The sequence below is a fragment of the Silurus meridionalis genome, chromosome 7, assembly GCF_014805685.1.
Source record: "Silurus meridionalis isolate SWU-2019-XX chromosome 7, ASM1480568v1, whole genome shotgun sequence".
Lineage (NCBI taxonomy): Eukaryota > Metazoa > Chordata > Actinopteri > Siluriformes > Siluridae > Silurus > Silurus meridionalis.
Genome location: NC_060890.1, coordinates 27,315,176 through 27,342,788, shown reverse-complemented (window position 1 = coordinate 27,342,788; position 27,613 = coordinate 27,315,176). Strand labels below are relative to the sequence as shown.

General features: G+C 41.6%; 1 protein-coding gene across 4 annotated transcripts in view; it reads left to right on the top strand.

Annotated features, from left to right (window-relative positions):
• The window catches only part of tvp23b (trans-golgi network vesicle protein 23 homolog B (S. cerevisiae)), a 35,073-nt gene extending 7,493 nt beyond the window's left edge, over nucleotides 1-27,580 (top strand). For 2 of the 4 annotated variants that reach the window (XM_046853225.1, XM_046853223.1), the window contains 4 exons: nucleotides 8,324-8,468; nucleotides 8,828-8,917; nucleotides 9,780-9,908; nucleotides 27,310-27,580. In XM_046853225.1, coding sequence (XP_046709181.1) covers nucleotides 8,324-8,468; nucleotides 8,828-8,917; nucleotides 9,780-9,908; nucleotides 27,310-27,336 — 391 coding nt within the window. In that variant the 3' untranslated portion in view covers nucleotides 27,337-27,580. Of the gene's footprint in view, nucleotides 1-8,323; nucleotides 8,469-8,827; nucleotides 8,918-9,033; nucleotides 9,170-9,421; nucleotides 9,437-9,779; nucleotides 9,914-27,309 lie in introns of those variants that run through there. The other 2 variants (XR_006926423.1, XR_006926424.1) reach the window with 2 other exon arrangements.
• The last annotated feature ends 33 nt before the right edge of the window (nucleotides 27,581-27,613 follow it).

Sequence of the window (27,613 nt, the reverse complement as noted above, 5' to 3'; positions counted from 1 at the left end):
GAACCTCACATCACTTTCCTCCTCAGCCTCACATCACCTTCCTCCTGAACCTCACATCACTTTCCTCCTGAACCTCACATCACCTTCCTCCTGAACCTCACATCACTTTCCTCCTGAACCTCACATCACCTTCCTCCTGAACCTCACATCACCTTCCTCCTCTACCTCACATCACCTTCCTCCTCAACCTCACATCACCTTCCTCCTCAACCTCACATCACCTTCCTCCTCAACCTCACATCACCTTCCTCCTCACATCACCTTCCTCCTCAACCTCCATCACCTTCCTCCTCAACCTCATATCACCTTCCTCCTCACATCACCTTCCTCCTCAACCTCACATCACCTTCCTCCTGAACCTCACATCATCTTCCTCCTCAACCTCACATCACCTTCCTTCACATCACCTTCCTCCTGAACCTCACATCACCTTCCTCCTCACATCACCTTCCTCCTGAACCTTACATCACCTTCATCCTGAACCTCATCACCTTCCTCCTGAACCTCACATCACCTTCCTCCTCAACCTCACACCACCTTCCTCCTCAACCTCACATCACCTTCCTCCTGAACCTCACATCACCTTTCTCCTGAACCTCACATAATCTTCCTCCTCAACCTCACATCACCTTCCTCCTCAACCTCACATCACCTTCCTCCTCAACCTCACATCACTTTCCTCCTGAACCTCACATCACCTTCCTCCTGAACCTCACATCACCTTCCTCCTCAACCTGACATCCATCTTCCTCCTCAACCTGACATCCATCTTCCTCCTCAACCTCACATCACCTTCCTCTTCAACCTCACATCACCTTCACATCACCTTCCTCCTCAACCTCATCATCTTCCTCCTGAACCTCACATCACCTTCCTCCTAAACCTCACATCCATCTTCCTCCTGAACCTCACATCACCTTCCTTCCTCCTGAACCTCACATCACCTTCTTCCTCAACCTCCATCACCTTCCTCCTCACATCACCTTCCTCCTCAACCTCACATCACCTTCCTCCTGAACCTCACATCATCTTCCTCCTCAACCTCACATCACCTTCCTTCACATCACCTTCCTCCTGAACCTCACATCACCTTCCCTCACATCACCTTCCTCCTGAACCTCACATCACCTTCCTCCTGAACCTCCATCACCTTCCTCCTGAACCTCACATCACCTTCCTCCTCAACCTCACACCACCTTCCTCCTCAACCTCCATCACCTTCCTCCTGAACCTCACATCACCTTTCTCCTGAACCTCACATAATCTTCCTCCTCAACCTCACATCACCTTCCTCCTCAACCTCACATCTTCCTCCTCAACCTCACATCACTTTCCTCCTGAACCTCACATCACCTTCCTCCTGAACCTCACATCACCTTCCTCCTCAACCTGACATCCATCTTCCTCCTCAACCTGACATCCATCTTCCTCCTCAACCTCACATCATCTTCCTCCTCAACCTCACATCACCTTCCTCTTCAACCTCACATCACCTTCACATCACCTTCCTCCTCAACCTCACATCATCTTCCTCCTGAACCTCACATCACCTTCCTCCTAAACCTCACATCCATCTTCCTCCTGAACCTCACATCACCTTCCTTCCTCCTGAACCTCACATCACCTTCTTCCTCAACCTCACATCACCTTCTTCCTCACATCACCTTCCTCCTCAACCTCACATCACCTTCCTTCTGAACCTCACATCACCTTTCTCCTGAACCTCACATCACCTTCCTTCACATCACCTTCCTCCTGAACCTCACATCACCTTCCTCACATCACCTTCCTCCTGAACCTCACATCACCTTCCTCCTCAACCTCCACATCACCTTCCCTCACATCACCTTCCTCCTGAACCTTACATCACCTTCATCCTGAACCTCACATCACCTTCCTCCTGAACCTCACATCACCTTCCTCCTGAACCTCACATCACCTTCCTCCTCAACCTCACACCACCTTCCTCCTCAACCTCACATCACCTTCCTCCTGAACCTCACATCACCTTCCTCCTGAACCTCACATAATCTTCCTCCTCAACCTCACATCACCTTCCTCCTCAACCTCACATCACTTTCCTCCTCAACCTCACATCACTTTCCTCCTCAACCTCACATCACTTTCCTCCTGAACCTCACATCACTTTCCTCCTGAACCTCACATCTTCCTCCTCAACCTCACATCACCTTCCTCCTGAACCTCACATCACCTTCTCCTGAACCTCACATCATCTTCCTCCTCAACCTCACATCACCTTCCTCCTCAACCTCACATCACTTTCCTCCTGAACCTCACATCACTTTCCTCCTGAACCTCACATCACCTTCCTCCTGAACCTCACATCACCTTCCTCCTCAACCTGACATCCATCTTCCTCCTCAACCTGACATCCATCTTCCTCCTCAACCTCACATCATCTTCCTCCTCAACCTCACATCACCTTCCTCCTCAACCTCACATCACCTTCCTCCTCAACCTCCATCATCTTCCTCCTCAACCTCCATCATCTTCCTCCTCAACCTCCATCACCTTCCTTCCTCCTCAACCTCACATCACCTTCCTCCTGAACCTCCATCACTTTCCTCCTGAACCTCCATCACCTTCCTCACATCACCTTCCTCCTGAACCTCACATCACCTTCCTCCTCAACCTCCATCACCTTCTTCCTCAACCTCACATCCTTCCTCCTCAACCTCCATCACCTTCCTCCTCAACCTCATCACCTTCCTCCTCAGCCTCACATCACCTTCCTCCTGAACCTCCATCACTTTCCTCCTCAACCTCACATCACTTTCCTCCTGAACCTCACATCCTTCCTCCTCAACCTCATCACCTTCCTCCTCAACCTCCATCACTTTCCTCCTGAACCTCACATCACTTTCCTCCTGAACCTCCATCACTTTCCTCCTGAACCTCCATCACTTTCCTCCTCAACCTCATCACCTTCCTCCTCAACCTCCATCACCTTCCTCCTCAACCTCATCCATCTTCCTCCTGAACCTCCATCACTTTCCTCCTCAACCTCATCCATCTTCCTCCTCAACCTCCATCACCTTCCTCAACCTCCATCACCTTCCTCCTCAACCTCATCACCTTCCTCCTCAAACTCACATCCACCTTCCTCCTCAAACTCACATCCACCTTCCTCCTCAACCTCACATCACCTTCCTCCTGAACCTCCATCACTTTCCTCCTGAACCTCACATCACCTTCCTCCTCACATCACCTTCCTCCTCAACCTCCATCACTTTCCTCCTGAACCTCACATCATCTTCCTCCTGAACCTCACATCATCTTCCTCCTGAACCTCACATCACCTTCCTCCTCAACCTCATCATCTTCCTCCTCAACCTCACATCACCTTCCTCCTCAACCTCACATCCATCTTCCTCCTGAACCTCACATCACCTTCTTCCTGAACCTTACATCCACCTTCCTCCCGAACCTCACATCACCTTCCTCCTCAACCTCACATCACCTTCCTCCTCAACCTCACATCACCTTCCTCCTCAACCTCACATCATCTTCCTCCTGAACCTCACATCACTTTCCTCCTGAACCTCACATCACTTTCCTCCTCAACCTCACATCACCTTCCTCCTCACATCACCTTCCTCCTGAACCTCACATCATCTTCCTCCTCAACCTCACATCATCTTCCTCCTGAACCTCACATCACTTTTCTCCTGAACCTCACATCACTTTCCTCCTGAACCTCACATCACCTTCCCTCACATCACCTTCCTCCTCAACCTCACATCACCTTCCTCCTCAACCTCACATCCATCTTCCTCCTGAACCTCACATCACCTTCCTCCTGAACCTCACACCATCTTCCTCCTCAACCTCACATCACCTTCCTCCTCAACCTCACATCCATCTTCCTCCTGAACCTCACATCACCTTCTTCCTGAACCTTACATCCACCTTCCTCCCGAACCTCACATCACCTTCCTCCTCAACCTCACATCACCTTCCTCCTCAACCTCACATCTCCTCAACCTCACATCACCTTCCTCCTCAACCTCACATCACCTTCCTCCTCAACCTCCATCATCTTCCTTCTGAACCTCACATCACCTTCCTCCTGAACCTCACATCACCTTCCTCCTCAACCTCACATCACCTTCCTCCTCAACCTCACACCACCTTCCTCCTCAGCCTCACATCACCTTTCTCCTGAACCTCACATAATCTTCCTCCTCAACCTCACATCACCTTCCTCCTCAACCTCACATCACTTTCCTCCTCAACCTCACATCACTTTCCTCCTGAACCTCACATCACCTTCCTCCTCAACCTGACATCCATCTTCCTCCTCAACCTGACATCCATCTTCCTCCTCAACCTGACATCCATCTTCCTCCTCAACCTCACATCATCTTCCTCCTCAACCTCACATCACCTTCCTCTTCAACCTCACATCACCTTCACATCACCTTCCTCCTCAACCTCACATCATCTTCCTCCTCAACCTCACATCATCTTCCTCCTGAACCTCACATCACCTTCCTCCTAAACCTCACATCCATCTTCCTCCTGAACCTCACATCACCTTCCTTCCTCCTGAACCTCATCACCTTCCTTCCTCCTGAACCTCACATCACCTTCTTCCTCCTGAACCTCACATCACCTTCTTCCTCAACCTCACATCACCTTCTTCCTCAACCTCACATCACCTTCCTCCTCAACCTCACATCACTTTCCTCCTCAACCTCACATCACCTTCCTCCTGAACCTCACATCACTTTCCTCCTGAACCTCACATCACTTTCCTCCTGAACCTCACATCACCTTCCTCCTCAACCTCACATCACCTTCCTCCTCAACCTCACATCACCTTCCTCCTCACATCATCTTCCTCCTCAACCTCACATTACCTTCCTCCTCAACCTCACATCACCTTCCTCCTCAACCTCACATCACCTTCCTCCTCAACCTCACATCACCTTCCTCCTCAACCTCACATCACTTTCCTCCTGAACCTCACATCATCTTCCTCCTCAACCTCACATCACCTTCCTCCTGAACCTCACACCATCTTCCTCCTCAACCTCACATCACCTTCCTCCTCAACCTCATCCATCTTCCTCCTGAACCTCACATCACCTTCATCCTGAACCTCACATCACCTTCCTCCTGAACCTCACACCACCTTCCTCCTCAACCTCACATCACCTTCCTCCTGAACCTCACATCACCTTTCTCCTGAACCTCACATAATCTTCCTCCTCAACCTCACATCACCTTCCTCCTCAACCTCACATCACTTTCTTCCTGAACCTCACATCACTTTCCTCCTGAACCTCACATCACTTTCCTCCTGAACCTCACATCACCTTCCTCCTGAACCTCATCACCTTCCTCCTCAACCTCACATCATCTTCCTCCTCAACCTCACATCATCTTCCTCCTCAACCTCACATCACCTTCCTCCTCAACCTCACATCACTTTCCTCCTCAACCTCACATCACCTTCCTCCTGAACCTCACATCACTTTCCTCCTCAACCTCACATCACTTTCCTCCTCAACCTCACATCACCTTCCTCCTCAACCTCACATCACTTTCTTCCTGAACCTCACATCACTTTCCTCCTGAACCTCACATCACTTTCCTCCTGAACCTCACATCACCTTCCTCCTGAACCTCACATCACCTTCCTCCTCAACCTGACATCCATCTTCCTCCTCAACCTCACATCATCTTCCTCCTCAACCTCCATCACCTTCCTCCTCAACCTCACATCACTTTCCTCCTCAACCTCACATCACCTTCCTCCTGAACCTCATCACTTTCCTCCTCAACCTCACATCACTTTCCTCCTCAACCTCACATCACCTTCCTCCTCAACCTCACATCACCTTCCTCCTCAACCTCACATCACCTTCCTCCTCAACCTCACATTACCTTCCTCCTCAACCTCACATCACCTTCCTCAACCTCACATCCTTCCTCCTCAACCTCACATTACCTTCCTCCTCAACTTCACATCACCTTCCTCCTCAACCTCACATCACCTTCCTCCTCAACCTCACATCCATCTTCATCCTGAACCTCACATCACTTTCCTTCTCAACCTCACATCACTTTCCTCCTGAACCTCACATCATCTTCCTCCTCAACCTCACATCATCTTCCTCCTGAACCTCACATCACCTTCCTCCTGAACCTCACACCATCTTCCTCCTCAACCTCACATCACCTTCCTCCTCAACCTCACATCCATCTTCCTCCTGAACCTCACATCACCTTCTTCCTGAACCTTACATCCACCTTCCTCCCGAACCTCACATCACCTTCCTCCTCAACCTCACATCCACCTTCCTCCTCAACCTCACATCACCTTCCTCCTCAACCTCACATCATCTTCCTCCTGAACCTCACATCACCTTCCTCCTGAACCTCACATCCATCTTCCTCCTGAACCTCACATCACCTTCTTCCTGAACCTCACATCCACCTTCCTCCTGAACCTCACATCACCTTCCTCCTCAACCTCACATCACCTTCCTTCCTCCTGAACCTCACCACCTTCCTCCTCAACCTCACATCACCTTCCTCCTGAACCTCACATCACCTTTCTCCTGAACCTCACATAATCTTCCTCCTCAACCTCACATCACCTTCCTCCTCAACCTCACATCACTTTCTTCCTGAACCTCACATCACTTTCCTCCTGAACCTCACATCACCTTCCTCCTGAACCTCATCACCTTCCTCCTCAACCTCACATCCATCTTCCTCCTCAACCTCATCCATCTTCCTCCTCAACCTCACATCATCTTCCTCCTCAACCTCACATCACCTTCCTCTTCAACCTCACATCACCTTCACATCACCTTCCTCCTCAACCTCACATCATCTTCCTCCTGAACCTCACATCACCTTCCTCCTAAACCTCACATCCATCTTCCTCCTGAACCTCACATCACTTTCCTCCTGAACCTCACATCACCTTCTTCCTCAACCTCACATCACCTTCTTCCTCAACCTCACATCACCTTCCTCCTCAACCTCACATCACTTTCCTCCTCAACCTCACATCACCTTCCTCCTCAACCTCACATCACTTTCCTCCTCAACCTCACATCACCTTCCTCCTCAACCTCACATCACCTTCCTCCTCAACCTCACATCACCTTCCTCCTCAACCTCACATCACCTTCCTCCTCAACCTCACATCCACCTTCCTCCTCAACCTCACATCCATCTTCATCCTGAACCTCACATCACCTTCCTCCTCAACCTCACATCCTTCCTCCTCAACCTCACATCACCTTCCTCCTCAACCTCACATCACCTTCCTCCTCAACCTCACATCACCTTCCTCCTCAACCTCACATCACCTTCCTCCTCAACCTGACATCACCTTCCTCCTCAAACTCACATCCACCTTCCTCCTCAACCTCACATCCACCTACCTCCTCAACCTCACATCCATCTTCCTCCTGAACCTCACATCACTTTCCTCCTGAACCTCACATCACTTTCCTCCTCAACCTCACATCACCTTCCTCCTCAACCTCACATCACCTTCCTCCTCAACCTCACATCACCTTCCTCCTCAACCTCACATCCATCTTCCTCCTGAACCTCACATCACTTTCCTCCTGAACCTCACATCACCTTCCTCCTCAGCCTCACATCACTTTTCTCCTGAACCTCACATCACTTTCCTCCTCAACCTCCATCACTTTCCTCCTGAACCTCACATCATCTTCCTCCTCAACCTCACATCATCTTCCTCCTCAACCTCACATCATCTTCCTCCTCAACCTCACATCATCTTCCTCCTCAACCTCATCCATCTTCCTCCTGAACCTCACATCATCTTCCTCCTGAACCTCATCACCTTCCTCCTCAACCTCACATCCACCTTCCTCCTGAACCTCCATCACTTTCCTCCTCAACCTCACATCACCTTCCTCCTCAACCTCACATCACCTTCCTCCTCAACCTCACATCATCTTCCTCCTGAACCTCACATCACTTTCCTCCTCAACCTCACATCACTTTCCTCCTCACATCACCTTCACATCACCTTCTCCTCAACCTCACATCACTTTCCTCCTCAACCTCACATCACTTTCCTCCTGAACCTCACATCACCTTCCTCCTGAACCTCACATCATCCTGCTCCTCAACCTCACATCACTTTCCTCCTCAACCTCACATCACCTTCCTCCTAACCCGTTTTTTTCAGTACATTTGTTGTCATTAAACCACATTAGTTACAAAATGTTAACAATAAATAACAGTGACTTTTACAGACTTTTGTTTCCGTCCCAACTTTTACTTTAACGTGTATGTTGTACAGACACCCCGTGGCCTCGTTCTTCCACCTGTTTTTCCGTATCGGAGCGATCCTGATTTACCTCCTGTGTGAGTTCCTCAGCAGCAGCTTCATCGCCTGCATGGTGTCCATCATCCTCCTGCTGTCATGTGATTTCTGGACTGTTAAAGTGAGTCATAAATGCTTTCAGCTCTTATAAATGTTCACAAGTCTCATTTATAACTTATAAATTATAGACGCGTTGCCATGATGACTACGACCTCTCCATCGCTAACAGTAGCTAATTTTACAACTTCACAGACACCTGTATCTCCTCCCTCTAATCAATTGCATATGAGATGTGATTGGAGGGAATGTAATGACATCACAAACTGAGATTGTACTTAGCTTAGTGTGTGTACTTAGGTCTGATCATCTGCCCCCTGCATCAGAGTTATGTGCAGTAATGATTACAGACGATGATTATATATGGGAACATTTTTTTTATTTTCTATGTTTGAGTAAGGTGCGTGTGTGTGTGCTTTGTAGAACATCACAGGCCGGTTATTGGTGGGTCTGCGCTGGTGGAACCAGGTGGATGAAGACGGGAACAGTCACTGGGTGTTTGAGTCTAGAAAGGTGTGTGTGTGTGTGTGTGTGTGTGTATATACAGTGTTCTGAATTAATTGATTTTTGATGTTTTGTGTAACATTTGTGTGTGTGTGTGTGTGTGTGTGTGTGTGTGTGTGTGTGAGGTGAGTGGGAGTGGCGCTCTGCGTCTCTGCCGTCTGATGCAGAAGCTCGTATCTTCTGGCTTGGTCTGATCATCTGCCCGGTCCTGTGGATCATATTCACCTTTAGCACTCTTTTTCATTCACGATCAAATGGCTGGTGAGAGAGTGTGTGTGTGTGTGTGTGTGTGTGTAGGCAGTGGTGTTAATGTAATGGATGGTGTGTGTGTAGGCAGTGGTGTTAATGTAATGGATGGTGTGTGTGTGTGTGTGTGTGTGTGTGTGTGTGTGTGTAGGCAGTGGTGTTAATGTAATGGATTGTGTGTGTGTGTGTGTGTGTGTGTGTGTGTGTGTGTGTGTGTGTGTGTGTGTGTAGGCAGTGGTGTTAATGTAATGGTGTGTGTGTGTGCAGGCGGTGGTGTTAATGTAATGTGTGTGTGTGTGTGTGTGTGTGTGCAGGCGGTGGTGTTAATGTAATGGATGGTGTGTGTGTGTGTGTGTGTAGGCAGTGGTGTTAATGTAATGGATTGTGTGTGTGTGTGTGTGTGTGTGTGTGTGTGTGTGTGTGTGTGTGTGTAAGCAGTGGTGTTAATGTAATGGATGTGTGTGTGTGTGTGTGTGTGTGTGTGTGTGTGTGTGTGTGTGTGTGTGTGTGTGCGCGCAGGCGGTGGTGTTAATGTAATGGATGGTGTGTGTGTGTGTGTGTAGGCAGTGGTGTTAATGTAATGGTGTGTGTGTGTGTGTGTGTGTGTGTGTGTGTGTGTGTGCAGGCGGTGGTGTTAATGGGTCTAGTTCTGCAGTGTGCTAATCTCTATGGTTACGTTCGGTGTAAAGTTGGAACCAGCAGTAATCTGAAGAACATGGCCACTACCTATCTGGGAAAACAGTTCCTTTCTCAGGTGTGTACTTACTATTACTACTGCATTATACTACACAATACTATGCTATACAATACACTATACTACAGTTACATTTATGGCATTTAACAGACACCCTTGTCAAAAGCGACGTACAAAAGTACACCATTTCACTATACTATACTATACTACACTACACTACACAATACTGCACAATACTATGCTACTATACTACTCCACAGAACACTATACTACACTATACTATACTACACCATACTACACTATACTACACTACACAATACTGCACAATGCTGCACAATGCTATGCTGCTATACTACTCCACAGAACACTATACTACAAATCATACTACGGTATACTATACACTACACAATACTGCACAATACTGCACAATGCTATGCTGCTCCACGGTACACTATACTACAAATCATACTACACTATACACTACACAATACTGCACAATACTATGCTACTATACTACTCCACAGTACACTATACTACAAATCATACTACACTACTACACTACACAATACTGCACAATACTATGCTACTCCACAGTACACTATACTACGCGTCATGCTACACTATACTACACTACACAATACTGCACAATACTATGCTACTATACTACTCCACAGAACACTATACTATACACTACACAATACTGCACAATACTATGCTACTATACTACTCCACAGAACACTATACTACAAATCATACTACACTATACTATACACTACACAATCATGCACAATACTATGCTGCTATACTACTCCACAGAACACTATACTACAAATCATACTACGGTATACTATACACTACACAATACTGCACAATACTATGCTGCTATACTGCTCCACGGTACACTATACTACAAATCATACTACACTATACTATACACTGCACAATACTGCACAATACTATGCCACTATACTACTCCACAGTACACTATACTACAAATCATACTACACTATACTACACTACACAATACTGCACAATACTATGCTACTCCACAGTACACTATACTCGCGTCATGCTACACTATACTACACTACACAATACTGCACAATACTATGCTGTTATGCTACTCCACGGTACACTATACTACACTATACCATACTACACTATACTATACTACACTACACAATACTGCACAATACTATGCTACTATATTACTCCACAGTACACACTATACTACACATCATACTACACTACACAATACTGCACAATACTATGCTATTATACTACTCCACAGTACACTTTACTACACATCATATTACACAATACTGCATTAATACTATGCTATTATACTACTCCACAGTACACTATACTACACTATACCATACTACACTATACCATATTACACTATACTACACCATACTACACTATACTATACTACACATTATACTACACTATACTATACTATACTACTCCATAGTACACTATACTACACATTATACTACACTATACTACACCATATTACACTATACTACACCATAGTACACTATACTACACCATACTATACTACACCATACTACACTACATCATACCACATTATAATACACTACACCATATTACACTATACTACATTACATCCTACTACACTATACTACACTACACCATACTACACTATACCATAGTACACTATACTACACTACATCATACTACATTATTATACACTACACCATATTACACTATACTGCACTACATTATACTACACTATACTATACCATACCATACTACACTATACTATACCATATTACACTACACTGCACTACATCATACCATACTACACTATACCATATTACACTATACTACACTATACCATACTACACTATACTACACCATATTACACTATACTGCACTACATCATACCATACTACACTATACTATACTACATCATACTACATTATTATACACTACACCATATTACACTATACTGCACTACATTATACTACACTATACTATACCATACCATACTACACTATACTACACCATATTACACTACACTGCACTACATCATACCATACTACACTATACCATATTACACTATACTACACTATACCATACTACACTATACTACACCATATTACACTATACTGCACTACATCATACCATACTACACTATACTACATTATACTACATTATAATACACTACACTATACTACACTACACTGTAGTACACCATACAACACTACATCTTACTACATTATACTACACTATACAACACCATAGTACACTATACTGCACTACATCATACTACATTTTACTACACTACACCACACAATACCACAACTCCTCTCTTCACCCTGTCGTACGCTTTATCTAAATCCACAAACACACAATGCACCTCCTTCTGACCTTCTCTATACTTCTCCATCAACATTCTCAAAGCAAATAATGTGTCTGTGGTGCTCTTCCTCGGCATGAAACCATACTGTAGATGGTCACCTCTTCTCTCAGCCTGGCTTCCACTACTCTTTCCCATAACTTCATGGTGTGACTGATCAACTTTATTCCCCTGTAGTTACTGCAGGTCTGCACATCTCCCTTATTCTTAAAGATCAGTACCAGCACACTCCTTCTCCATTCCTCAGGCATCTTCTCACCTCCCAAATTCCGCTCTATCTCTCCTAAACATCTCCATGCTTCTACTGCTATGTCATCTGGTCCAACCACTTTCTGCTTCACCATCTCCACATAATCCAACCTCTCACATTTTCCTCATTCCTCAGCTGCTCAAAATCCTCCCTCTATCTTCTCAACACACTCTCCTCACTAGTCAACACATTTCCATCTCCATCCTTTACTGCTCTAACTTGCAGCACATCCTTCCCAGCTCGGTTCCTCTGCCTGGCCAATCTCTACAAATCCTTTTCTTCTTCCTTAGTGTCCAACTTCTCCTACAGCTCCTCATATGCCTTTTCCTTTGTTTTAGCCACATCCCTCTTTACCTGCTGCTGCATCTCCTTGTTCTCCTGTCGATCCCAATTCTGTTTCTCCAACCTCTTTCTCCTTCTGCTCTCCTGCACTTCCTCATTCCACCACCACGTCTCTTTCTCTTCCTTTCTATTTCCTGACATCACACCAAATACCTTTTTAGCTGTCTTCCTCATCACTTCTGCAGTAGTTCCCCAATCATCCAGCACCTCTTCACCACCACCGAGCTCCTGTCTGACCTCTTCCCTGAACCTCACACTACAGTCTTCTTACTTCAGTTTCCACCATCTTATTCTTCTTTCAGTCTTCACTCTCCTCCTCTTCTTCTTCACCTCTAAAACCATCCTACAGACCACCATCCGATGCTGTCTAGCTACACTGTCCCCCGCCAACACCTTACAGCCTCCAATCTCCGTCAGGTTGCATCTTCTACATAGAACATAGTCCACCTGTGTGCACCTTCCTTTACTTTTATACGTCACCCTGTGATCCTCCTTCTTTTTAAAATAAGTAGTTCTACGATACCACATTACACGACACTACACCATAGTACATTATACTATATTAAACCACACTACACTATACCATACTACACTACACCATAGTACATTATACTATATTACACCACACTACACTATACCATACTACACTATACCATAGTACATTATACTATATTACACCACTACACTATACCATACTACACTACACCATAGTACATTATGCTATATTACTCCACACTACACTATACCATACTACACTATACCATAGTACATTATACTATATTACACCACACTACACTATACCATACTACACTACACCATAGTACATTATACTATATTACACCACACTACTATACCATACTACACTACACTATACTACAATGTACACTATACTATACTACACTACACCATACTACACACCATAGTACATTATACTATATTAAACCACACTACACTATACCATACTACACTACACCATAGTACATTATACTATATTACACCACACTACACTATACCATACTACACTATACCATAGTACATTATACTATATTACACCACACTACACTATACCATACTACACTACACCATGGTACATTATACTATATTACTCCACACTACACTATGCCATACTACACTATGCCATACTACACTACACCATAGTACATTATACTATATTACACACACTACACTATACCATACTACACTATACCATACCACACTACACTATACCATAGTACATTATACTATATTACACCACACTACACTATACCATACTACACTATACCATACTACGCTACACCATAGTACATTATACTATATTACACCACTACACTATACCATACTACACTATACCATAGTACATTATGCTATATTACACCACACTACTATACCATACTACACTACACCATAGTACATTATGCTATATTACACCACACTATACTACACTACACCACACCATAGTACATTATGCTATATTACTCCACACTACACTATACTATACTACACTATACTGCACTACACCACAACATAGTACACTATACTATACTACACTACACCATAGTACACTATACTACACTATACTGCACTACACAATAGAACACTATACTATATTTACATTTACATTTATGCATTTAGCAGGCGTCCTTATCCAGGCGGCGTACAAGCGTGCTTTAAATCTCTAGTAATGAATAAATCTACACTGGTACGCAAGATTACAAACTCAATATAACTATAACTCGAATTCTACAAACTTGGAAAGTGCTAATGTAGGTATTTTAGGAAGAGGTAGGTCTTCAGTCGTCGCTTAAAGATAATCAGGGGCTGTACGGACATCTAGGGGAAGTTCATTCCACCACCTCGGTGCCAGAACAGAAAAGAGCCTTGAATTGTACTTACCTCTCATTCTGAGAGAAAGTGGTACCAATCGAGCAGTGCTGGAGGATCTCAGACAGCGTGGTGCAGTGCGAATATTACACCATACTACAGTATATTACACCATAGTACACTATACTACACTATACCACACTACACTATAGAACACTATACTATATTACACCATACTACAGTATATTACACCACACTACACTATACTATATTACACCACACTACACTATACCATACTACACTATACTGCACTACACAATAGAACACTATACTACACTATACCATACTACACTATACTGAACTACACCATAGTATACTATATTACACCATAGTACACTATACTATATTAAACCACACTACACTATACTGCACTACACCACACCATAGTACACTATACAATATTACACCATACGATACTATACTACACCATAGTACACTATATTATATTACACCATACACTATACATCACTCTGTACACTGTACTACACCATACTAAACTCTGTACACTGTACTACTCTGTACACTATCCTACACCATACTTCGCCCTGTACACTATATAAAACTCTGTACACTATACTACACAGTACATTGTACTACACCCTGTACACTATACTACACCATACTACACTTTGTACACTATCCTACACCATACTTCCCCCTGTACACTATTTGAAACTCTGTACACTATACTACAACCTGTACACTTTACTACCCACTGTACACTATATAAAACTTTGTACACTGTACTACACCCTGTACACTATACTACACCATACTACCCCCTGTACACTATATAAAACTTTGAACACTATTCTACACAAAACACTATACTACACTATACTGCACTACACCACACCATAGTACACTATACTATACTACACTCTGTACACTATATAACACTCTGTACACTATACTACAATGTACACTATACTACACTATACGACACTCTGTACACTATACTACACTGTACACTACAGGGAGTGCAGAATTATTAGGCAAATGAGTATTTTGACCACATCATCCTCGTTATGCATGTTGTCTTACTCCAAGCTGTATAGGCTGGAAAGCCTACTACCAATTAAGCATATTAGGTGATGTGCATCTCTGTAATGAGAAGGGGTGTGGTCTAATGACATCAACACCCTATATCAGGTGTGCATAATTATTAGGCAACTTCCTTTCCTTTGGCAAAATGGGTCAAAAGAAGGACTTGACAGGCTCAGAAAAGCCAAAAATAGTGAGATATATTGCAGAGGGATGCAGCAGTCTTAAAATAGCCAAGCTTCTGAAGCGTGATCATCGAACAATCAAGCGTTTCATTCAAAATAGTCAACAGGGTCGCAAGAAGCGTGTGGAAAAACCAAGGCGCAAAATAACTGCCCGTGAACTGAGAAAAGTCAAGCGTGCAGCTGCCAAGATGCCACTTGCCACCAGTTTGGCCATATTTCAGAGCTGCAACATCACTGGGTGCCCAAAAGCACAAGGTGTGCAATACTCAGAGACATGGCCAAGGTAAGAAAGGCAGAAAGTCGACCACCACTGAACAAGACACACAAGCTGAAACGTCAAGACTGGGCCAAGAAATATCTCAAGACTGATTTTCTAAGGTTTTATGGACTGATGAAATGAGAGTGAGTCTTGATGGGCCAGATGGATGGGCCCGTGGCTGGATTGGTAAAGGGCAGAGAGCTCCAGTCCGACTCAGGCGCCAGCAAGGTGGAGGTGGAGTACTGGTTTGGGCTGGTATCATCAAAGATGAGCTTGTGGGGCCTTTTCGGGTTGAGGATGGAGTCAAGCTGAACTCCCAGTCCTACTGCCAGTTTCTGGAAGACACCTTCTTCAAGCAGTGGTACAGGAAGAAGTCTGCATCCTTCAAGAAAAACATGATTTTCATGCAGGACAATGCTCCATCACACACGTCCAAGTACTCCACAGCGTGGCTGGCAAGAAAGGGTATAAAGAAGAAAATCTAATGATATGGCCTCCTTGTTCACCTGATCTGAACCCCATTGAGAACCTGTGGTCCATCATCAAATGTGCGATTTACAAGGAGGAAAACAGTACACCTCTCTGAACAGTGTCTGGGAGGCTGTGGTTGCTGCTGCACGCAATGTTGATGGTGAACAGATCAAAACACTGACAGAATCCATGGATGGCAGGCTTTTGAGTGTCCTTGCAAAGAAAGGTGGCTATATTGGTCACTGATTTGTTTTGTTTGGTTTTGAATGTCAGAAATGTATATTTGTGAATGTTGAGATGTTATATTGGTTTCACTGGTAAAAATAAATAATTGAAATGGGTATGAATTTGTTTTTTGTTAAGTTGCCTAATAATTATGCACAGTAATAGTCACCTGCACACACAGATATCCCCCTAAAATAGCTAAAACTAAAAACTACTTCCAAAAATATTCAGCTTTGATATTAATGAGTTTTTTGTGTTCATTGAGAACATGGTTGTTGTTCAAATTAAATCCTCAAATAAAATTAATCCTCAAAAATACAACTTGCCTAATAATTCTGCACTCCCTGTATACTACCCCATACTAAACTCTGTACACTATACTACAGTCTGTACACTATACTACACTACACTCTGTACACTATTCTACCTCATACTAAACTCTGTACACTATACTACACTCTGTACACTATACTACACTATACTACACTCTGTACACTATACTACACTATACTACACATACTAGACTCTGTACACTATACTACACTGTACACTATACTACCCCATACTACACTCTGTACACTATACTACAGTCTGTACACTATACTACACTACACTCTGTACACTATTCTACCCCATACTAAACTCTGTACACTATTCTACCCCATACTACACTCTGTACACTATACTACAGTCTGTACACTATACTACACTACACTCTGTACACTATTCTACCCCATACTACACTCTGTACACTATACTAGACTCTGTACACTATACTACACTGTACACTATACTACAGTCTGTACACTATACTACACTACACTCTGTACACTATTCTACCCCATACTACACTCTGTACACTATTCTACCCCATACTACACTCTGTACACTATACTAGACTCTGTACACTATACTACACTGTACACTATACTACCCCATACTAGACTTTGTACACTATACTACAGTCTGTACACTATACTACACTACACTCTGTACACTATTCTACCCCATACTACACTCTGTACACTATACTAGACTCTGTACACTATACTACACTGTACACTATACTACCCCATACTAGACTTTGTACACTATACTACAGTCTGTACACTATACTACACCACACTCTGTACACTATTCTACCCCATACTACACTCTCTACACTAGGGATGTCAACGATTAATCGACCATCGATTAATTGTCGATAAATATTTTAATCGATAAACCTTATCGACGGTCGATTAAGCATGATCACCATTAACGTGCATAGTTTGAGACGTAGGCAGCTAGCTGGTTTGCCAACCGCCAAAAGAGGACGACGCACGCGGCTTATGCCAAAACATGTAAAGTACAGCAGTTGTGAAGGAAAATGAAGCGAGCACGCAAGAGTTTTGTTTGGGATCATTTTATTTCAAATGGTGATAATGTTAATTGCAAACATTGTGCCTGTGTTTTAAAATATAATACATCAACGAGCACCATGATATATCATTTGAAAAAAGTTTCCGGGACAGGATTTGATTCGACACAGCCAACAATAACCTCCATTTTAGCCGGGAAAAAGGTAGGAACTCAGAAGGCAGAAGAAATAACTGAACGACTGTGCAAAATGATTGCAAATGACATGTTGCCTATAAGCGTCACCGTAACAAAAACTTGCTGACATGGACGCACGCTCGCTACGATTTCCGCTCTATGGAAGTGCGCTCCACTCAGTCGCTAACCGCCCGAGCAAGCGCTCCGTTAATATTCCGCTGACGCTCGCCGTAAACCAGTTCCAGCTCCGACATAAAGTTTTTCTAGTAGGCCTAATTGTTTACTGTTTGTACCAAAATTCTTTTATAATTGTCTAAAATTATGCATGCTGATAAATAGCAATTATTATGTTTCCAAACTAATTTTTTTATTCTTCTTAATTGTATTAATTGTATTAATTAAAATGTATTAAATATATTAATCTATCCTTAGCAAACATTCCTAAAATGCAAAAACTGAAAAAGTGTATTTGATTTTCATTCACTTTATTTCCGTGAAAATAGCTGCCGTTGTTGTTCAATAGAATATTCAAAATAGGCTCATTAAAACACAAACGCACACACTCACACGAGATGAAATGTGCGTAGATCTTTACAAAATACACATGGATTATAAAGCATGTGAAAAGCACACACAAAATAAAATGCACTTAGAACGCTTGGATTATGAACTGGGTTGAGCGAGCGGAGTGGAATCTTCAGAAAGGCGCTCTTAAGGAAATATTACCACTCCGCTTCGCTCAGCTCATATGCCAGAGTGCATCTGAGACTGCGTTATGTTAGTCATTGTATTTGAATTAAATAATTATATGAAATGATCAATCGATTCATTTTATAATCCTACAAGCCTTTTATTTACAGTAAAAACCCTTTCCTTTGTGGGAGGACGCTTGCGTTTTTAGTGTCATTGCACAACAATTCATGCGATAACTACTGTAGACGCATCTTGCAGTATGAAGGTTAACGATTAATCGATTAATTGATCGTTAATTTAAACGACGATCGATCATGAGAATTTGTCGAAATTGACATCCCTACTCTACACTATACTATTCTGTACACTATACTAGACTCTGTACACTATACTACACTGTACACTATACTACCCCATACTACACTTTGTACACTATACTACAGTCTGTACACTATACTACACTACACTCTGTACACTATTCTACCCCATACTACACTCTGTACACTATACTAGACTCTATACACTATACTACACTGTACACTATACTACCCCATACTACACTTTGTACACTATACTACAGTCTGTACACTATACTACACTACACTCTGTACACTATTCTACCCCATTCTACACTCTGTACACTATACTACACTGTACACTATACTACCCCATACTACACTTTGTACACTATACTACAGTCTGTACACTATACTACACTACATTCTGTAAACTATTCTACCTCATACTACACTCTGTACACTATACTACACTGTAGACTATACTACACCATACTACACTCTGTACACTACACTATACTACACCATACTACACTCTGTACACTACACTATACTACACCATACTACACTCTGTACACCATATAACACTGTACACTATATTACACTCTGTACACTATACTACACTACACTTTGTTCACTATACTACACTCTGTACACTATATTACACTACACTTTGTTCACTATACAACACTGTACCTTGTTCACTATACAACACTCTGTACACTATACTACACTCTGTACACTATGCTACACTACACTTTGTTCACTATACTACACTCTGTACACTGTACTACACCATACTACACTCTGTACTCTATGTAACACTCTGTACACTATACTACACCATACTACACTCTGTACACTATACTACACTCTGTACACTATACTACACTATATAACACTGTACACTATATTACACTCTGTACACTATATTACACTACACTTTGTTCACTATACAACACTACACTTTGTTCACTATACAACACTCTGTACACTATACTACACCATACTACACTCTGTACACTATACTACACTCTGTACACTGTACTACACCATACTACACTCTGTACACTATATAACACTCTGTACACTATACTACACTTTGTTCACTAAACTACACCTTGTTCACTATACTACACCATACTACACTCTGTACACTATACTACACCATACTACACTCTGTACACTATACTACACTACACTCTGCACACTACACTCTGTACACTATACTACACCATACTACACTCTGTACACTATACTACACTATACTACACTCTGTACACTATACTACACTGTACACTATACTACACTACACTCTGTACACTATTCTACCCCATACTACACTCTGTACACTATACTACACTGTACACTATACTACCCCATACTAGACTCTGTACACCATACTACAGTCTGTACACTATACTACACCACACTCTGTACACTATTCTACCCTATACTACACTCTTTACACTATTATACCCCATACTACACTCTGTACACTATACTACACTGTACACTATACTACCCCATACTACACTTTGTACACTATACTACAGTCTGTACACTATACTACACTACACTCTGTACACTATTCTACCTCATACTACACTCTGTACACTATACTACACCATACTACACTCTGTACACCATATAACACTGTACGCTATATTACACTTTGTACACTATACTACACTACACTTTGTTCACTATACAACACTACACCTTGTTCACTATACAACACTCTGTACTCTATGCTACACCATACTACACTCTGTACACTATATAACACTGTACACACTATACTACACCATACTACACTCTGTACACTATATAACACTGTACACTATACTACACTCTGTACACTATGCTACACTACACTTTGTTCACTATAATACACTCTGTACACCATATAACACTGTACACTATATTACACTCTGTACACTATATTACACTACACTTTGTTCACTATACAACACTACACCTTGTTCACTATACTACCTCTGTACACTATACTACACCATACTACACTCTGTACACTATATAACACTGTACACTATACTACACTCTGTACACTATGCTACACTACACTTTGTTCACTATACTACCTCTGTACACTGTACTACACCATACTACACTCTGTACACTATATAACACTCTGTACACTGTACTACACCATACTACACTCTGTACACTATGTAACACTCTGTACACTATACTACACCATACTAAACTCTGTACACTATACTACACTATATAACACTCTGTACACTATATTACACTCTGTACACTATACTACACCATACTACACTCTGTACACTATACCACACTATATAACACTCTGTACACTATATTACACTCTGTACACTATATTACACTACACTTTGTTTACTATACAACACTACACTTTGTTCACTATACAACACTCTGTACACTATACTACACCATACTACACTATGTACACTATATAACACTGTACACTATATTACACTCTGTACACTATGCTACACTACACTTTGTTCACTATACTACACTCTGTACACTGTACTACACCATACTACACTCTGTACACCATATAACACTGTACACTATACTACACTTTGTTCACTATACAACACTACACCTTGTTCACTATACTACACCATACTACACTCTGTACTATACTACACCACACTCTGTACACTATGTAACACTCTGTACACTACTACACTACACTCTGCACACTACACTCTGTACACTATACTACACCATACTACACTCTGCACACTATACTACACTACACTTTGTACACTATACTACACCATACTACCTCTGTACACTATACTACCCCATACTACACTCTGTACACTATACTACACTCTGTACTATACTACACTACACTCTGTACACTATTTTACCCCATACTACACTCTGTACACTATACTACACACTGTACACTATACTACCCCATACTACACTTTGTACACTATACTACAGTCTGTACACTATACTACACTACACTCTGTACACTATTCTACCTCATACTACACTCTGTACACTATACTACACCATACTACACTCTGTACACTATATTACACTACACTTTGTACACTATACTACACTACACTTTGTTCACTATACAACACTACACCTTGTTCACTATACAACACTCTGTACTCTATGCTACACCATACTACACTCTGTACACTATACCACACTGTACACTATACTACACCATACTACACTCTGTACACTATATAACACTGTACACTATATTACACTACACTTTGTTCACTATACAACACTCTGTACACTACACTATACTACACCTGTACACTATACTACACTCTGTACACTATATTACACTACACTTTGTTTACTATACAACACTACACTTTGTTCACTATACAACACTCTGTACTCTATGCTACACCATACTACACTCTGTACACTATATAACACTGTACACACTATACTACACCATACTACACTCTGTACACTATATAACACTGTACACTATACTACACTCTGTACACTATGCTACACTACACTTTGTTCACTATAATACACTCTGTACACCATATAACACTGTACACTATATTACACTCTGTACACTATATTACACTACACTTTGTTCACTATACAACACTACACCTTGTTCACTATACAACACTCTGTACACTATACTACACCATACTACACTCTGTACACTATATAACACTGTACACTATACTACACTCTGTACACTATGCTACACTACACTTTGTTCACTATACTACACTCTGTACACTGTACTACACCATACTACACTCTGTACACTATATAACACTCTGTACACTGTACTACACCATACTACCTCTGTACACTATGTAACACTCTGTACACTATACTACACCATACTAAACTCTGTACACTATACTACACTATATAACACTCTGTACACTATATTACACTCTGTACACTATACTACACCATACTACACTCTGTACACTATACTACACTATATAACACTCTGTACACTATATTACACTCTGTACACTATATTACACTACACTTTGTTTACTATACAACACTACACTTTGTTCACTATACAACACTCTGTACACTATACTACACCATACTACACTATGTACACTATATAACACTGTACACTATATTACACTCTGTACACTATGCTACACTACACTTTGTTCACTATACTACACTCTGTACACTGTACTACACCATACTACACTCTGTACACTATATAACACTCTGTACACTATACTACACTTTGTTCACTATACTACACCTTGTTCACTATACTACACCATACTATGCTCTGTACACTATACTACACCATACTACACTCTGTACACTATACTACACTACACTCTGCACACTACACTCTGTACACTATACTACACCATACTACACTCTGCACACTATACTACACTACACTTTGTACACTATACTACACCATACTACACTCTGTACACTATACTACCCCATACTACACTCTGTACACTATACACTACACTCTGTACACACTATACTACACTACACTCTGTACACTATTCTACCCCATACTACACTCTGTACACTATACTACACTGTACACTATACTACACTCTGTACACTATACTACACTGTACACTATACTACCCCATACTAGACTCTGTACACTATACTACAGTCTGTACACTATACTACACCACACTCTGTACACTATTTTACCCCATACTACACTCTTTACACTATACTACTCTGTACACTATACTAGACTCTGTACACTATACTACCCCATACTACACTCTGTACACTATACTACAGTCTGTACACTATACTACACTACACTCTGTACACTATTCTACCCCATACTAAACTCTGTACACTATACTACCCCATACTACACTCTGTACACTATACTACACTGTACACTATACTACACCATACTATACTCTGTACACTATTCTACCCCATACTACACTGTACACTATACTACCCCATACTACACTTTGTACACCATACTACAGTCTGTACACTATAATACACTACACTCTGTACACTATTCTACCCCATACTACACTCTGTACACTATACTACACTGTACACTATACTACCCCATACTACACTTTGTACACTATACTACAGTCTGTACGCTATACTACACTACACTCTGTACACTATTTTACCTCACACTACACTCTGTACACTATACTACACTGTACACTATACTACGCCATACTACACTCTGTACACTACACTATACTACACCATAATACACGTTGTACACCATATAACACTGTACACTATATTACACTCTGTACACTATATTACACTACACTCTGTACACTATGCTACACTACATTTTGTTCACTATACCACACTCTGTACACTGTACTACACTATACTACACTCTTTACACTATATAACACTCTGTACACTATACTACACCATACTACACTCTGTACACCATACTACACTCTGTACACTATACTACACTATATAACACTCTGTACACTATACTACACTCTGTACACTATACTACACTATATAACACTCTGTACACTATACTACACCATACTACACTCTGTACACCATACTACACTCTGCACTATACTACACTATATAACACTCTGTGCACTATACTACACTCTGTACACTATACTACACTATATAACACTCTGTACACTATACTACACTATATAACACTTTGTACACTATACTACATTTTGTTCACTATACTACACTACACGTTGTTCACTACACTACACTTTGTTCACTGTACTACACCATACTACGCTCTGTACACTATCTTACACTACACTATACTACACCATACTACACTCTGTACACTACATAAAACTCTGTACACCATACTACACCATACTACACTCTGTACACTATACCACACCACACTATACTACACACTGTACACTACACTATATAACACTCTGTACACCATATTACACTCTGTACACTATATAACACTCTGTACACTACACTACACTCTGTACACTACACTACACACTCTGTACACTACTACACCATACTACGCTCTGTACACTATACTACACTATACACTACACTCTGTACACTATACTACACTACACTCTGTACACTACACTCTGTACACTATACTACACCATACTACACTCTGTACACTACACTATACTACACTACACTCTGTACACTACACTTTGTACACTATACTACACCATACTACACTTTGTACAATATACTACACCATACTACACTCTGTACACTATACTACACCATACTACACTCTGTACACTATACTACACTACACTATACTACACCATACTACACTCTGCACACTATACTACACTATACTACACCATACTACACTACACTGTACTACACTACACTATACTACACCATACTACACTCTGTACACTATAGTACACTACACTCTGTACACTATACTACACCATACTACACTCTGCACACTATACTACACCACTATACTACACCATACTACACTCTACACTACTACACCATACTACACTCTGTACACTATACCACACCATACTACACTCTGTACACTATGCTACACTACACCCTACTACACCATACTACACTTTGTACAATATACTACACCATACTACACTCTGTACACTATACTACACCATACTACACTCTGTACACTATACTACACTACACTATACTACACCATACTACACTCTGCACACTATACTACACTATACTACACCATACTACACTCTGTACACTATGCTACACTACACTATACTACACCATACTACACTCTGTACACTATAGTACACTACACTCTGTACACTATACTACACCATACTACACTCTGCACACTATACTACACTACACTATACTACACCATACTACACTCTACACTACTACACCATACTACACTCTGTACACTATACCACACCATACTACACTCTGTACACTATGCTACACTACACCCTACTACACCATACTACACTCCGTACACTATACTACACCATAATACACTCTGTACACTATACTACACCATACTACCTCTGTACACTATACTACACCATACTACATTCTGTACACTATACTACACCATACACTCTGTACACTATACTACACTACACTCTGTACACTACACTATACTATACTACACCATACTACACTACACTGTACTACACTACACTCTGCACACTATACTACACTACACTATACTACACCATACTACACTCTACACTATACTACACCATACTACACTCTGTACACTATAGTACACTACACTCTGTACACTATACCACACCATACTACACTCTGTACACTATACTACACTACAATATACTACACCATATTACACTCTGCACACTATACTACACTACACTATACTACACCATATTACACTCTGTACACTATACTACACTACACTACACTATACTACACCATACTACACTCTGTACACTATAGTACACTACACTCTGTACACTATACTACACTACACTATACTACACCATACTAGACTCGGTACATTATACTACAATACACTCTGTACAATATACCACACCATACTAAACTCTGTACACTATACTACTGTACACTATAGTACACTACACTCTGTACACTATACTACACTACACTATACTACACCATACTAGACTCGGTACATTATACTACAATACACTCTGTACAATATACCCCACCATACTACACTCTGTACACTATACTACACTACATTATACTACACTATACTATACTACACTATACTATACTATACTACGCTCTGTACTCTATACTACACTACATTTTGTTCACTATACTACAACATACTACACTCTGTACACTATACTACATATTAATTGTGTACATAATCAGTGTGTTTACTTATGCTGTTTTGTACAACATTCGTGTTATAATTCTGATTTTGTTTGTTGTGTGTGTTCTTCATTAAAGGCTGTGAGTAAACAGGACACATCATGAAGCAAAGCTACAGAAACATGTCTCATTCTGAAGTGTGTGTGTGTGTGTGTGTGTGTGTGTGTGTGTGCACTCACATTATTCTCAGCTCAGAGTTATTTATTCACTTGTGTGTTGTTGTATGTAGATTTTGTAAAGAAACATTTCTCTGAAAGGATTTATTTGAATTTAGAGGATTGAGTCTGTCACTATAGTCATGTATCTACTGTTATTCCAGAATATGAAAAAATAAATCATATATAATCCATATTCTGTGTTCTGATTTCTCCAATAAAATTAA